The sequence below is a fragment of the Melospiza melodia genome, chromosome 11, assembly GCF_035770615.1.
Source record: "Melospiza melodia melodia isolate bMelMel2 chromosome 11, bMelMel2.pri, whole genome shotgun sequence".
In the NCBI taxonomy this organism is placed as follows: Eukaryota; Metazoa; Chordata; class Aves; order Passeriformes; family Passerellidae; genus Melospiza; species Melospiza melodia.
In genome coordinates, this window is record NC_086204.1 from 17032164 (window position 1) to 17048795 (window position 16632).

A 16632-nucleotide genomic window follows, 5' to 3' on the forward strand; every position below is an offset into this window, starting at 1 on the left:
AAATCAATATATGAGAGGTTGTTTTCAAGAATGTTATTAAATGTTATCATCTTACAAGCAGTTTTACATGCCTTTTCTGTTACCACCAGCATTTGCTGTATGCTGCTCTCCTAAGCTGATTTTATTTTACTTACTGCTGAGTAAGTGGCATTCAAGTTGCTCCCAGGAAAAAGCCATGGAAGTGTCAAAAGGAGGTTACATTCTTGAAATAGCCAGTGAGCTCCTAAGACTGACAGACTACTGCTGATTTGAGGAGTAGAATAATAAGCATAACATATTTGTCCATATACACATTAAACATTGGAAAGTCTTTAACAGCATGACTTTATTATGAGAAACTGCAGAAATTATACACTGTCTCCAAAACAGTCATCAGTCCTCTCAAAATACACTCTCCTCTGAAATGTTAGTTGAACAAGCTTACTTCCAGTTAATATAAAAAGTACCTAACTCTATAAAGGTTTAATTTCAATGCATACTGAACATAATTTATTAAATAATTAACAATCCATATGGACTAATGACTAAAAATATGTCATTAAATCATTTAAGCCAAACTATAAAGATTCTCTCAGCACAAGGATGGCTATAGGACTTCAAGGGAAGAAATTTCTCTTTATTTAATGTGAAGTGGAACAAATGACACAGAAAGAAGACCTGTAAATCTCTATTTGTAGTCACTTCAGGACAACACACATCATGAACAGACTCATGCTTAAACCAACATCATAAAAGCAGCACTTCAGAAACATGAGGGAGCTGAGCATCAAAAGCTGGTCAGAAACAGGCTTAGAGAAGCCAAGTCCATGCCCCCAGAGAGGCTGCAGTGGCCTGAGTGAGCATCCTGGCTCATTCACACCTAATTCATGTAGCTTTAACAGGGTAAGGGACACAAAGCAGGTCTCTGTCAGGTGCCACAAGGATCCCAATACAGTTTATTCTCCATAGCAACATTTATCAAATTTTGGGAAGAATTACCAAGTTTAAACTCAAATATAAATACAAACAGTGGCTTTTTGTACATATACAAGTTTGTAATGTCACATACCTGCAATGCACTTGTGAAAGACACAGATCTGTATTGTTTCTGTATTAGGATGATTCTTCTGGGTATTTTAAAACTACAAAGACTTTGTCATTGCACACACACATGTAAGCTGATCAGCTACATAGAGAGAGGAGTAGAGGCTGAAGAGCTACTGAAGCTGGATGGCCTATAGTGACCCACAGCATCAGTAGTAACCTCCTGCCATCACATCATTGCTTGTCTTGCTATGAATCATCCCAAGGCCTTGCAGCCCCAACCTTCCCCTGCTTCACGTACAGGTTATTTAAAACATGGGAAAATTACTCTGCCCAACAGACTCTGTTTTATGTAATTGTTATTCCATGTTAAAGGCTGCCCTTTACAGTCTGTAAAAGATGTCCTGTTCAGGCAGTGGTTCACAAATCAACCTGTAAAATGGCAAAAAAGCTCAATAAAATTGTTCTTCATTCTGGCATCGTAGCCAAGGCTCACAAAGCATAAAAAGGAAAATTTCCACAAAACACACAAACACGGAAAGTCATGTGTACTTTGTTGATCCAGTGGTTGCATTAAGAAGTGCCTTCTTCAAGGCAAGAAATCTTAAATTTTCATTAGAAAATGTCACTTCAGCAGTTGGCATTAGCAAATGTTCTTCTTGGGTGTCCATGTTAAAACATGCAGAAATAACACAAACCCCTGAAAACAACCCCAAACCCAACAGTCATTTCTACACCAACACAAAGTTTAGCTCTTTATCAACTAATCATAAAAGACAGTGTGACTGCATAGTTTTATTCCAACTATTAGAAAATAAAACTTCTAGTCACAAAACTACCACTAGAATCTGCAATAAGTGCATCTACCACACACAGTTCCCAAGTACAAGACAATTACACTGACATTTTCTGGTCACAACAATCCCTTTATTAAAAAAACCCAAAAAACCAAAGTATCCTGAATTCACCTGAAATAAGCCTGCAGATCAATCAAGCAAACAAGTCTGCTCAAAATCAAATTCAGAATGCTAAGAATCCCATTAACACTTTAACTACTACCCCATACAAAATGTGAGTGATTCTAGTTTGGAAACACAACTGCTTGATGTAACAAGCACTGTGTGATGAGTACTGGAGGTTACAGTGACAGAATGCTTAGTGAGTACTGAAGTGCAATTTAGGATGATTCTTTTAGATCAGGTTATTTTTTGTTAAAAAAAAATAAAATGAAAGCCTAACCAACTTTTACCTTCATAAGATCATTACTGCTGTCAAGGAGCAGTGTACAGTAAAATAATAGCACTAAGATATGTAATGAACATAGCAAGATTAGTCATAGTTTGGAGAAGAGCAAACTTACTTGTTCTCTAATTAAACTGTTAGAGAAAATAGAGAAAAACAGCTACACTTACCAAGAATGCTTTTGGCAACTAATTGACATGCTCTTTGACACTAGCTAACAATTCTTGGATGACAGGCCTCCTAAAAACTTGGCATTTGGTGATAATTTAAGTGCCACACTTTTCAAGGAATGTTGTGATACTTTTAGATAACTTTCACCATGCACTTAGCTCAAAAAGGAAGCAGTGATAAACTTAAGAAAATAATTATCCTCAAATCATTAAGTTCTTTCTACCTACAAATTTCCCCAAACCAAGATCCTTTGCTCTGAAAGCAAGACCCTCAAAACCTCTATGAGGATCTCCCTGGGACAAAGAGACACAGATCATTAGCCTACACCACGTTCCCACATCCCATCTTGGACAGCATGCAGTTGCTTAAAATCAAATTGCCATCTATACTACATACCACAGGAAAATTATGAAGGATGCAACTGAAATTACACAATAGAACAAGATTAGACAAATTTGAAATCACTGTATTTTGATTCTTAAACATCACAGGCTTTTTAGCACCTCAAATTCATTGTAAAAAGGTGTTGACCAAAGGAAAAAGAACAACCTCTTTTCATGGCTTTACATCTCAACTTAGTTAACAGTTATCCACTGGTAAAACTTTAAACTACCTGGTAGTTCTGCCTGATGTGTAAGGACTAGGCCTTTTTCTGTAGAAAAGCTAATTTAGGTTCCTATTTAATTGTGGAACCTGTTACAGCAAAGGTGGAAGGGTTTTAACAGAACTTGCAGAGTTTATAGATAAGCAATTCCATCAAGGCCAGAAAACAGATCCAACTCAATTCCTGGATATCTGAGAGGATGTTCATATACATTTCTTTTGCATAGTAATTATCTCTAGAGTGCCATATCATGTTCATATTTACATGGAAATACTTAATATATATTAAGTAAAAGAGATGTAGGAACAATCACTTTATTTCGTATTCCTGCTGCTATATGAATACTTGACAGATTTTGTTGCTTAAGTGTCATGTTGTCAGACATTCAGCAGGTTTTTTCATATTTAAAAAGCACATTATTGCTATTTTTATTTCCACATTGTTTTAAGATATATAATGAGAACAAGCAAGTCTAAAAAAAGTTTACCATCTTCCTAGATTAATTCTTGAAAATTAAATTTCAATGTCACTTAACATTTAAAATCTTCTCATCATTTCTATCAAAACAACTATCAATATTTTATAGAACCAGTTTAAGATATTTATTACATACCATTACTTGTTGCAAAACAATATGTGTTTTCAACTGCAACCTTGACACAAGCTTCCATCCCCGAAGTGTGCACATACTTAAAACCCCCACAAAATCACTACTAATGCTCCTTAGTCACTCAGTTTTCAAGGGCTTTTAATTATGGATTAAAATAAGGGAAAAAATCTTGTATTAATTTAAATACCTTCAGTCTTTCTTTTTTTCCTTAAACTTGATATGTGAATAATTTATAATCTATCTCTCTTTCTTAACTCTCCTATTAAGACTGCCTTGCCATCTGCACTGTGCAATCACACTTAAGTAGGCACATAAAAATCAGTGGAAACAATGCTTTGGGTTGCTCCAGCAACCACAAATGTTTAAAAAAATGCCCCCACAAGCATGTCAGCGAGACCAGATTTTTCAGAGCATGGTCTGGAAAGCACAGACAGGAAAACCAGAAGAGGATACATTTAAATGTTTTGCCATTTGATTTATCATTTCTTTGCGCTAAACCAACACCTCAGTTTTATGCTGGTTTTTCATATCAGAAAGGAGAGAAGGGTTTAATGGCATTGTAGAGGGTAAACGGGAAAGCAATAGGAATCAGAAGCAAGTATATTTTCATATTCACTAGTTTAACACCTAGTGAAGCCAGCCTTGAAAATAAGCATATTCCCCGAAACTCACTGCCTTTCTATTGGGATCAGTAAGACTGCGGGCAGCTCACAAATGCAAATGCAATAGTTGCACTGATCCTCACACACACATCCCTTCTTCTCCTACGCTCTCCAGAAGGTAATTTTTAATATTCTCCTCTAAGTCTGACCATGTGATTACAAGATGAATTTGCCCTTAGTCCAAACTCACTTATCCCACCTCAGGAATAGCCAAGAAGCCTGACTAGCACCCTGTACCTTTTTTTTTTCAGGGCTGGACAAAGGGATGGCTGTCCCTCCCAGCCCAGAAGCAAACATAAGCCATCTCTGCAGCCCAAGCAGAGACACCCAAAGCCTTAAACTCCACTGAAATCAAGAGCACTGTAACTTCATGTTCCAAGCTGATTCCTGCTGGTGGAGGAGCTGGGGACAGCTCTGGTTACCCTGGCTGTCACTGGGGTGACACTGTCCCACCAGAGTGCCAGCCACACTGCTGGGAGAGCACTTCATGCATCCTCTGCTAACTAAGAGCTCTGCTGTGACATCTCCAGTCCTCCTATGCCCGAAGAAATTTTACTTCATCAACCATTCCAAAATCTTTCCTCAAAATGCACAATTTTTTAAATAAAAGCAGCTCCAACTGAACTCTGTGTAGAAGGTTTTACATAACTCTAACTGCTTTGGCAATTGAATAGTTTCAAAGATAGAATTCAAGATTTTACCAAACATTACAGGTCATAAACACTCCTGTGTTTAAGCTTAGACAGGTATTTCTGGTCATTCAGCCTGTGCTTTTGGCCCACAATGCATGTTTGTGAGGCAGTTCAAGGACTAGAATGAATATTACTAGCCCAGCTAGAAAATGAGGCATTTTGGCACTTTTAGCCAAAACTGCATACACATTCAACACAGACAATAAGCCCTTGTTTACAGGTATAAATCAAGCAGCATGCCAGAAATTTTATAAGGTGCTTTTTATAGTTTGATCAAACAAAAATATTAAAGACACTCCTGCTGAAGTTAACGTCAAACCTGAAGAGGCTCTGATAAAACACCAGAGCAGGTTTTGCCCTCATTCAAACTGACAGCAGCAGTGCAATTAGCACATTGGATAACAACATGGACAGCAAAGGGAGAGGCATCCAGAAGTATTTTTTAAAAATATTTGTTTTCATAAAAATAGAAAGACAGTAAATTTACAAAACATTCCAATTCCTACTAAATGCTTATACATGAAAAGGCCACTTTTATGATGGGAAGTCTTCAAATAGCAAATACACAGCTACTCTTGAAATGCTATCTTTCAAAGCTCAAAAACATACTCAGGCCAATGCCACTGTACACAGTTTGAAGTCATCAAATTGGACATCAAGATCTAATCACTTCATCATAAAACAGCAAACTATTTATTAGGTACTTATCTTCAAAAGCTTGCCTTGTTAGCAGAATCAACAAACTTAATACAAAATAGCTACTCTGACTAAAAATCTATTAAAACAGTCTAAATTACTCTCAGATAAGGACGTAGGCTTTGTAAGGGTCTTTTGTTTGGTTTAAATTTTCTAAAAAAAGGGGGGGAAGAGGGGCAAACTTTAAGGCATTCAATATTCCCATAGGCACTAAATTTGATTACAGGAAAGCATTTTAGAGTTATAGTAATCTCAGTTCATAGGATAATGTATCAAGAGTATTGTTATTTTGTAGGTATTCTAGAGGAATACCTACAATAGGAAAACATCTTTTCACAATTTTTAAGAGTGCACACTGCTGAAGGTTTACTGACAAATGAGATGCTGAAAAACCTTGGCTCTGAATTTCTCACTGGGAGTGCAGCTGAAATAAAGATTTTACCACTGAAACACTTCACTCAACACCAGCATACATAAAAACTGACATTATGGCTTTGTTTCAAAAAATTCAGGTCCTTACACAAGCTATTTTGTGTGTCACATACAAAACAACATGTTCAGAAACTGATCACAGGCTTGTGTTCAAGTGTTTTGGTCAGGAGACAGGGTTTTGTCCTTCAGCTTGGGAATAAAACCCTGGGAGATACTAGTTTTAGGGCAAACAGTGGAAGGACATGGCTGGACTCAGCTTTTGCAAATATTAATCCCCTTTTCTTGAAAGAATAAAAACTTTCAAATTACAACGTCCAAAAAAAAATCCTCTCCCCAATTTACGTCTGTCACTCAAATGCTGAAGGAGCCAAAATCTCAGTGCTTTGCTTCATAAGGAAGGTAATTTTTTGTCTATTTAATGTGTCAGAATAAGATTCTATCATTTTCACATCCTATCTTTTGGCTTTTATTCTAAATTTCTGAACCCTTTTTAGAATTAGTGAAATCCTTTGCTTAGAATGAATGATCAATATCAACTCTAATATAATAAATCGTTCATTAATATTTAGTATATTAAAATCCATTGCAAATTCCATATTTGCAAAATGAGACTTCTCATTCCTCCCAAGACCTCCACAGAATTAATGCAAAGAAATGGAAATATTTCAATGAAAATACAGACATGCTATTAATGCAATCATTCTGAATACCTTCAACAACAAAACATCCAGAAAAAAAGATAATAGAAATACTGAAAGAGGAAAGATACATGGGGAAAAATTCAAGGGGAAAAAATAATCAAACTGGATTTCCCCCTTCATTTTGCAGAAAGTGAGATGCATAGGCATAATCTCTGTCCAACTGCTTGTCTTTTTGCACCTTTTTCGAAGTGAAATGAAATGCTACTGTCTTTCAATCTGCTGTGCAAGAAAGATCAGTCCTATATTACATCAGAAAATACAGACAATAAGAGTGAGGAATATATACATAGATCATATTTATTTCACAGGACTATATGTATGATAAATTTATATACTTCATACTCTCTCTCACCTAAGTATTTTTATATATATATTAGGAAAAAAGAAGAAAATAAGATTGCCTGAGAGAAAAGCCACTAGAGAAGTAAACAGAGAATATATGCATTTTAATTTAAGGAACCTAAGAACCCATCCCCACACTCTTTACAGCTTTACAGCAATTATGCACAAGGTTTGCATAAACACTTCAAAATCATCAAAAGCTGTTTTATCAAAACAGCACTTAAGTTTTACATATGTTTCAACACAAATCAGTATTCAGATTTAAATGGCAAACTGATGAAAAAGAAGGATGTCAGCTGTCATTTTAAACTCTAACCAGATATAGAAAGTGGACATGAAGAAGGAAGATGAAGACTGGGCCAAAGTGATAGAAAGGTTCTTTCCAAATACTTCTTGTAATTTAATTATCTTATTAATTATTTCACTGCCATGGATTTCTAGCCACTCACAACGAATTTTATCGCTACCAGAAAACTTGAATAATTATTACAGCAGTAATGTTATTGAAACCATTATGACACAAGGATATTGTAAAGTAAGGACAGCAATAATATGCTGGATACTAGAGACAATAAAAAGACACATGGACACAGCTGGGTTCTCTGCAGACACATCTGCAAACAATACCTGTATGGTAAAAGTATGCTCTTAACTTGTAGCCATAAGAACTTAACTATAGCAATGAAAGAATCCCTTGGTAACAAACAGACACTGAGTATGAAGCCAGTCCCTGACACCCACAGGCACATCCTGCAGTAACACTGATGTCCTGGTTGTCAGCATAGTCCTGACACAGAGCCGTACAAACCTGTGCCACAGGAATGCTTCCATCAGTATTGACACTTGGCATCCTTAGGGAAGTGCATGGGCATACCAACCATAATCAGCATTAGAAATTCTTTTGATAAAGGCAGTTTATCGAAGAACTTCTATCATTTTATCACTTTATCATTCCTATCACTTACTGATAGGAATGCCAAATGGAGGGACTTGAGTTCTCCAGAACTCAAGAAGTCAAGAGGCAGGGAGCTGGGGGGTGAATAAAGAACCAGCTGAGCCAATTCCAGCAAGGAAAGAGGTTTGCTTTTCTCTCCTAAGTGGGTGAAGACTTCTCTGAATGCCACCATTCTAAGATGCTGGGCTTTGAACACAACAGCTTCACAGAGCCACAGGTTTTCAGGGGAGTGAACATTCCAACACAATGGATGGGCTTGAGGACCACATGAAGCTGAGGGTTTGAAAAAGATACTGCCTATCCCCCAGATGGCAACTAAGAGTCTGTACATATTTATGAAAGGCTGCAGCCAGCTGGCCAAATTTCAAATACCTCTCTCAACACTGGAGTCCTTTCACTCACTCTTTTATCTTTTATTTCCAGTTGAAAAAATAATGCAAATACACGTACTAGTTCAGCTATTTTCCTACAGCATGGAACTCTCATTATGCTTGCCAGGCTAGTATTTCAGATACATAAACAGATTTCAAGCAAAGCTCTTACCACTATTTTAATACTGCTTTGACAAGGTTTAAATACACTTTAGATAAGTGACAAAAACTACAGATTGCACACAGCTACACAAAAAGACTGTCTTTTGATCCATTGAAGTGATAATACATGGAGGATTCCATATGCAAAAGCCATCTTTTTCCTACTCAAGAGAAGGCGCTCATTATTAGAAGAAAAGACCAGTCTGGCCAGAGTAAGTCTAGCAGTGAGTGACTCATGGTTGCCAGTCAGTAGATATGGAAATTATTTCTTCATTAACTGCTCAAATGTCCCTAACTTCAACACCCAGGGGCAATATAAAGCTATGCAAAGAAGAAAAAAATTCAGCTTCAAATATGTCAGTTTTCTGAAATGCAGAAAAAAAAGTTCTACAATTTCTTTCGCTTCACAGGTATATAGAACCATAGAATGGCTTAGGTTGGAAGGGACTTCAAAGATCATTTAGTTGCAACACCCCACCATGGGCAGGAATACCTTTCACTAGAGCAGGTTGCTCAGAAAGGCATCAAACCTGTCCTTAAACACTCCAAGGGATGGGGCATCCTCAACTTCCCTTGGCAGCCATGATAAACTGGAAAGCAATGGTTCCATCTGTTACATTAAACCCAAAGTCTGCATAGTTTACAAGGTCTCTTTGGACAGGCAGTATATATATATAGTATACACTAGCCTCCAGTGAGAGCTAAGGAAAAGATAAAGACATAGGAACTTCCAATCATTGGATTTCAGAGGTGTAATGGAGACATGAAAATTTTACTTTTGCCATGCTGTTTTCAGAAGTAGAAAACAGACAAGAAAAACAAAGTGAACACTGGCATGCCATTATGCTGTAATGCTGTTGTTTTAGTTCCTTTAGCACAGAGAAAATAAAGGCATCAAATGTAGTTTTCTTCTGATTTCCAGTACTTTTACCACTTTTCCTTTTAGAGTGCTAAGCACAGTAGAAAAAACCTGACAGGTATTTCATTATTAAAATAACCCAATCTATTTTCCTAAGTAAAAAAAAAAAAAACAATGACATGGAAGAACAGCATGCAGAACTCCTTTGAACACTTTCTCCTGAAGTTGCCAGCCTTGAACTCAGAGCTATCCTTACCAATTTTTAATATTGCATTAATTCACAATGAAGAACACAGTACTCACATTCCTTTGACTGCTCCCCAAGCCTTTTCTGTCCTAAAGAGGTGACTGCAAACATGTCTCCTTTCCAGGATTTCCACAGAGAATGGTATTGTAGTTCTATGTGCTCTTCACTTAAATTTGTGCCTTACTAAGTAACATAGATAAGTACTGGCTTTGCTCAATGGAGAACCCAGAATGACAGAATGCCTTACCTGGTGATTACTTCACCCACTGCCCATGGCTGGAGGGACTGGAGGTGCTTCATCTGTTTTCTCAAGTCCACTTAATCTCTCAAAATATCTGTAAAATGCCCTCAAAATATCTTTAACAAAAATATACCCCTGCCATTTCACCAGTTTGTTTTCCAAATTATTTCACTAAAAGCACAATGCCTGCAAAGTAGGTCCAACAATAATGTAGTTTCTCAAATGCAGCTTTTGAGAAGGGGAAAGATATTTTAGAAAGTTATGCCTCTTATTTCCACTGTTAGAACCAGCTGTTGGGGTACCAGCAGAAGGGGGTGAGATCAAATCCCAGACCCCATCAGCAAGCCTGAGCTGCCTTGACGTTGCTTGGGAATGTACACAGTTCTGTACTAGTCAAAGTTCACACATTACCAATTTCACAGAAAATAGAACACCAACAGCTGCAACATTTATTCCCCAAAAAGCTATAAAGAAATATAAAAACCACAAACAACAACATAAATAAAAAGCAGAACAAAATTTATATAATTGCTCGATAACACAGCTTTCAATGGAAAGTACAACTGTAGTATGGGAGTAGTTTAACACTTATTCTTAAGTTTTAAATTCTTAAAATTTATTCTTAAACCATCTGGGACAACCAGAGGCACGGTGAAAGGGAATAGTAAGAGGGAACCAAGTGAAAAAGTGTGATAAAACCAGCAAGACAAAGAGCAAGAAAGTTCCATTGGATGGGGACAGACTAAGGAAGCAGCATTACAATTCTTATTTCAGGAAACCCAGTACACAATAAAACAGCTTCTGAAGGAATTCCTTGGGCTACTCAGCAGCAAATAAAAACTGCTGTCTAATAGGACAATATTTAGAAAAAAATCTAGGAAATTATTTGCATAGCTGTGTGTGGCCAGACCTGCCAACAATCACAAACTCCTCTTTATATGTTCTGTGTCCCTCTTTATAAATGCTCAATTACAACAACAATATGCTAAGGAACCATGCAAGCTATACTAGAACAGACAATATGTTTTCTGAGGGATTTCCCAACAACATGCAACAGGCAGGCCTACCAACAGGAGATTTTTATTTCTAAATAAAGGAAACATGCAATGCCTATCATTTCATCATCCCAAAGTCTTTTATGTCCATAAAGCATAAGATTTAATCATTGGGAAGTTAAATCCTTTAACTTCAAGGGAACATTGGTTTATTAGGCACACAGTGCTTAAAAAGATACTATCCCAGCAAGGGTCACATATGCTAGGAAACCACCTTAATTTATTTTTTTTTAATCTGGAATAAATCATCAATTAAATTTTCTTGCCTGGGCTAACAAAAAGAGCCTTAGCCTTTCAAATGATGTAAGTATTTTTAAACAAAAAAAAAAAAAGGAAAAAGTTAAATATTCATTATTTTGTTTATCACTTAACAGAACAAACACTCCCACATTACAGCTATGAAGTTTTTCAACATGATCTGAAGCAGGTTCAATCCTTGCTTTCCCTGTTATGGTATATTCTGTTTCTCAGACAAAGCCTTTTTCCAGTGCAATATGGAAACATCACTAAAGTGCTAGAAAGCAGCATTATTGTTTCATTTCCCCCCCACCAAAGAGCAATCCTCCTTCACCTCCTATTGTCACTTTCTCTCACCAATCCTACCGACTTCAATTCCCAAATGAGACATTGTCTTCTCCCACTTCCCTGGCCAATCCTGAAGTGCTTCTAGTGCTTGGTGCTGTAAAACACTATTATTTAAACAGGACTAGAACACATAAGAACTTCCCTCTTCCTTCTCCCCACCAATAGATTACAAAATCTCAGGATGGAAGAGAAGTTAGGGATGGTTTACATCCAGCTGGTTAATTTTTTTCATCCAACTCACCACAAATACTAATGACAATGCAGGAGATGGCATGGTACACATTAAACATGTTAAATGCTAGGCCAATTTATAACAAAGGCAGAGCTGCACTCAGGAGGCTTCCAAAACCCAAAAGGGGCAGCCAGACATCGCCTCTGTTGTTCTGTTCCAGGAGCAACAGTGAAATCTCAACATTTGCCTTTCATGAGCAATATTCTCTGTTAGGGCTGTGCATTCCTAGAGCTAAAGGGCACATACCTACACCAGGCTAAAATGAAAACATTAAAGTTCTCACTGGCAATTAGGGACAGCTTAGTCTGGAGAGCATGCTAACTGATCATGTAAACCTGAAAATAATATGAAAGATTAATGGCTGTAGGTAGAAATCTCACAAAAAACATATTTCAAATTGTTCACACTCTGCTTGTGATCTCACCACCATAAACTACTTGTACAGAGCTGCAAAGAAGTTAATATTTTTATTTACCTTTTTTAACTAGTAAGTTATTTTTCATATGAAAAAGCCCATAGGTTTATAAATACCCTTTCAAAGGATCACAGCAATTTTGTCACAAAAAGCAGCAGCAGAATTTGTGATGGTCATTTGCTTATATGTCCTCTACTTCTCAAATAAGAAGTCTGCCAGGGTGACCAAGTTTATTCATATAAAGTCTTACAGAAAAAAAAAAAAGAAGTTCCCATTCTTTTTTCACCCAGAAACACGCTCCAATTTCACTCTACAGACAAGATATTCTAAGTTATTAAACTGAAATTAAGGCCCCCAACTATTCACTACAGAACTGGGAGTTGCTCATACATGAAGGATTTGGATAAAGCCCTTTCTGTCTGAAAGTACAGTTGAACATTTTCAGAACTGCTGAAAAGACTGCACAATTATTTTGCTATCAAATCTGAAGTAATTTGGTTTTCCTTGCCAATGCATAACTCTTACAAGAACTTTCCAAGATGACAGTTTATCATGTGATATATCAATGCAAACACTTGGCATAGCTCAAAACCCAATCCCCAAACACCATGTAACAAGGCTTCTGACACAAAGCTGTAGCTGCACTTCTCTTCCCAGAGAAAAGCAAGGCACAACTTTCCAAGGATATTTCTGGGACTCACATTCTCTGAACTTCAGAGAAAGAAAAAACAATTCTTATCTCATTTACTGCTCCTGTGTTTTGGAACAAGTGGAATGCATTGAGGAAGATTATTTATTTACCTGAAGGAATTTGCTTGACTGGATTCTGGTGTGAGTGTTTTGATTCATTGACCAATTGAATCCAGGTGTGTTGGGACTGTGGGCTGACAGTCACCAGAGTCTGTGCAGTTGAGTTGAGTTCCACTTAAAGTAAAAGCAAGGTGACCTCCATGGCAGGGAGAAATGATGCATCTGACTCCATTGATATCAGAAGGCTAATTAATTACTTTACCATACTATATTATTCTATACTACATTACACTACATCTAAACTGAATCTGCACCAACTCAACTCAACTGCCCAGAGCCTGGTGACTGTCAGCCCACAGTCCAACACACCTGGATTCAACTGGTCAATGAATCAAAACACACCAGAACCCAGTCAAGCAAATTCCTTCAGAATCCAGTCAAGCAAATTCCTTCAGGTAAATAAATAATCTTCCTCAATGTATTTCACTTGTTCCAAAACACAGGAGCAGTAAATGAGATAAGAATTGTTTTTTTCTTTCTCTGAAGTTCAGAGAATGTGAATGCCAGAAATATCCTTGAGAAGTTGTGCCTTGCTTTTCTCTGGGAAGAGAAATGCAGCTCCATGAGGCACCCACTGAAACACACCTGAAAGAACAAAAGAGCTACTTTGTCCTCACCCTCAAATCATAGTGTCACTCTGCACACACCCACACCATTCTTTCAGGGGGCAGGGAGGAAAATTGGCATTCAAGTGCATTAGGCCAATTAATTACTTTGATCTGGAGAAAACCATTTTCCATAATGCACCTCAGCAGAATTCTAACCAATCATGATGGTAAAAAAACAGCTGTAATGAAATCTTAATATTTGAAAGTCATAAAAGACATACCAAACATGTGATAAGGGAGACATTCAGACAGCTAAAAGCTGTTAAACAAAGCATACTCTCACATTAAAAATTGGAATCTGAGTTCAAAGCTGCTGCAGAAAGTCCTTCTCCCCTTCCTTCCATGGGTTTTGGAGAGTCACCAGTAAGTTACACACAAAGCAAATCTTTCCATCTTAACTTCACAAAAGTTTTCCCTTCTCCTCAAGAAATAAAAACAGCACAAGATAGTAATTAGATTCTTGTCCCAAAGCAGTTTAAGTATTTTAATACTCTGAATATGTAAGTTAAATATGTCCTTTGCATGTATAGTAGGGAGGAAGAAGTTTTACCGGCAAAATTCTTGATTCTCACACATATTATGTTACTCTTTAAATGCCAGGAGGTAGAGTTCCCTAAAGTAACACACACTGTCAGCAACAGAAGCATTGCAGCCACGGCTATGAACCACTTTAAAGCAGATGTATACAAAGTACCACTGAACCTTCAGCACTATGGCAACACTTGCTTGTTTATCTTCCAATTTCATTCATTTTCTTCTTCAAATGTTTGTTTACAGTTATTGAGACCCTGCAAAAAAAGAGCCTCGATTATAATGGATAAGAACTTTCAGGTGAAAAGTATGCAGAGTAAGGGCCTCCCTCAACTCAAGCAGCCACCCACTGCAATTTCCAGGTCCTAACCACTAATGTGTTGCTCAGAGAGAATGGAGTGGAAAAGAAATGCTGTGAAGTAAAATCCCATGGCATTCATACAGCTCAACATTAAGTTATGTGGACTCTGTTAAAAACTCATTGTTAAACTTCCCATGTCACTCAAATCCACTTTACTGTTAACTCCAGAAGGAACACTATGCGCACTTTTTTTCCAACAAACTTAAATTTACACTGTTAACAATGTAAATATTTTAGTATAGTCAAATAACAGGAGAAAACAAATCCACAACGTTTGTGAACCAGTTCCTTATCTTGTATACACCAGAAGTCTCAGTGCCCTGTTTTCACAACTCCTAGGCACCACAAACTAGGTTGAGAATGGTTTTTTCACATCCAGGAAACCCTTAATTACGAAATGCAAAAACTTCACAAGTTCTGCAGCCTTATATACAACAGACAAAGTAGTAAGATGCTACCCACTAGGCAGATATTACTCTAAAAATACCCTTTTAAGGCAGGAAAAGTAAAAGAAATTTTACACAAGAGATTTCTGTCTGCTATTCACTGAAGTACAGCTCAGTGACAGTCTAGGAAATCACTAACTACACTCAGTAAATGCAGAAAATAACATCCTACATTAAATGTGAGGTAAACAAATTACCCATTTGTCATTAAGAACATTTCTTTTCTTTACAACGCGCTTTCCACTACAGTGCCAAGCGTTGGTAAAACGTCTGAATTAGAAATCAGATGTGAAGAAGATGGTAATTCGCTGCAGCAGCAGCCGCCTCAGCTTGGGCACACGGCCGCTGCTCTCCCGGCTCGCAGGTGCCTGCGGAGGTAGGGGCGGCCCGGCCGTGAGGGGAGCACCGCGCCCCGGCCAGAGCCCTCGGGCACGGCGGACACGTCTGTCCGTCTGTCCTCCCCGCGCTGACCCGGCACGGCTCTCCCGATCGCGCAGAGCAAACAAGCGAACTCAGAGGCCAAGGCTGCAGAGCGGCCGGCCGCACCGAGCCGGTCCGTGCAGCGGGGCACGGCAGCGCCCGGAGCCAGGGCAGCAGCGCCCGGGGGCTCCCCCGGCCCGGCCGCGCTCCCTCAGCCCCGCCGCCCCCCGCGCCTCGCCCGGCCGCGCCCGCCGCTCACCCAGCTTGCCGCGGGACTCCTCCAGCTTCTGGATCTGGTTCTCCAGGAACAGCACGGCCACCCCGAACACCAGCACCGCCAGCAGCTGCAACTTGGGCGGCAGCATAATCCTGAGCAGCCCCATGAGCAGCAGCAGCAGCGCCGCCCGCCCGGGATCACGACATAACGCGGGGCCCGGCCCGCGGGGGCCGGCGGGAGCCGCGGGGACGGCGCGGGCGAGGAGGGACGGAGGGAGCGCGGCCGGGGGCGCGGACAGGGCCCGGCGCCGCCGCTCTCACATCGCCGCGCGCACGGCCCGCAGCGCGCCCGCCCCGCCCCGCCCGGCCCGGCCCGGCCCGGCCCCCGCCGCGCCCCGCCCGCCCTGCGCGCGCTGCTCGGCAACCGAACGCCCGGCCGCGCGCCCGCCCCCGCCCCTGCCGCCGCCGCCGCCGCCGGGCCCCACGGTGGGCCCCGCCCCGCGCCCCCGCCATTGGGCGGTGCTGCCACCGCCCCGCCCGTCGCGCGCTCCGATTGGCCCGAAGCGGGAATCGCTCCGCCTCCCCCGCCGCGCTGAGCCGCCGGAGCGGGGCGATGTCCCGCCTACATGCGTCCCTTCCTGATTGGAGGGCGCCCGTTACAGTTCCGCCCATCCGCCCGACCTCGTTGGGTGCAGGCCCCGCTGCCCGTGGGGAAAGCACAATACTATTGGTCAGATCGGCTGTCAGTCACGGGCTGGGGGCCGATGTGCCAGTTGGCAGTTCCCGAGAGAGGGGAAAGGACTTCATTTGGGGTTGTTTCCGCAATGCCGGACCAAGCGTTGGAGAACGGCAGTTTCTCCAGCCCCGCTGCGAAGCACTGCTCTGAACAGAATAAAATGTCTTTACTCTAGAATTCCAGCAGATACTCTGGGTTAGCAGTTTG

The 16632-nt window shown here is 40.0% G+C and overlaps 1 protein-coding gene across 2 annotated transcripts in view; it reads right to left on the reverse strand.

The window, feature by feature from the left end:
- The window catches only part of HS2ST1 (heparan sulfate 2-O-sulfotransferase 1), a 74306-nt gene extending 58387 nt beyond the window's left edge, over positions 1-15919 (reverse strand). Inside the window, exon 1 of one of the 2 annotated variants that reach the window (XM_063165761.1) lies at positions 15733-15914. In XM_063165761.1, coding sequence (XP_063021831.1) covers positions 15733-15856 — 124 coding nt within the window. In that variant the 5' untranslated portion in view covers positions 15857-15914. Of the gene's footprint in view, positions 1-15732 lie in introns of both variants that reach the window. The other variant, XM_063165763.1, reaches the window with a different exon arrangement.
- Positions 15920-16632: the final 713 nt, after the last annotated feature.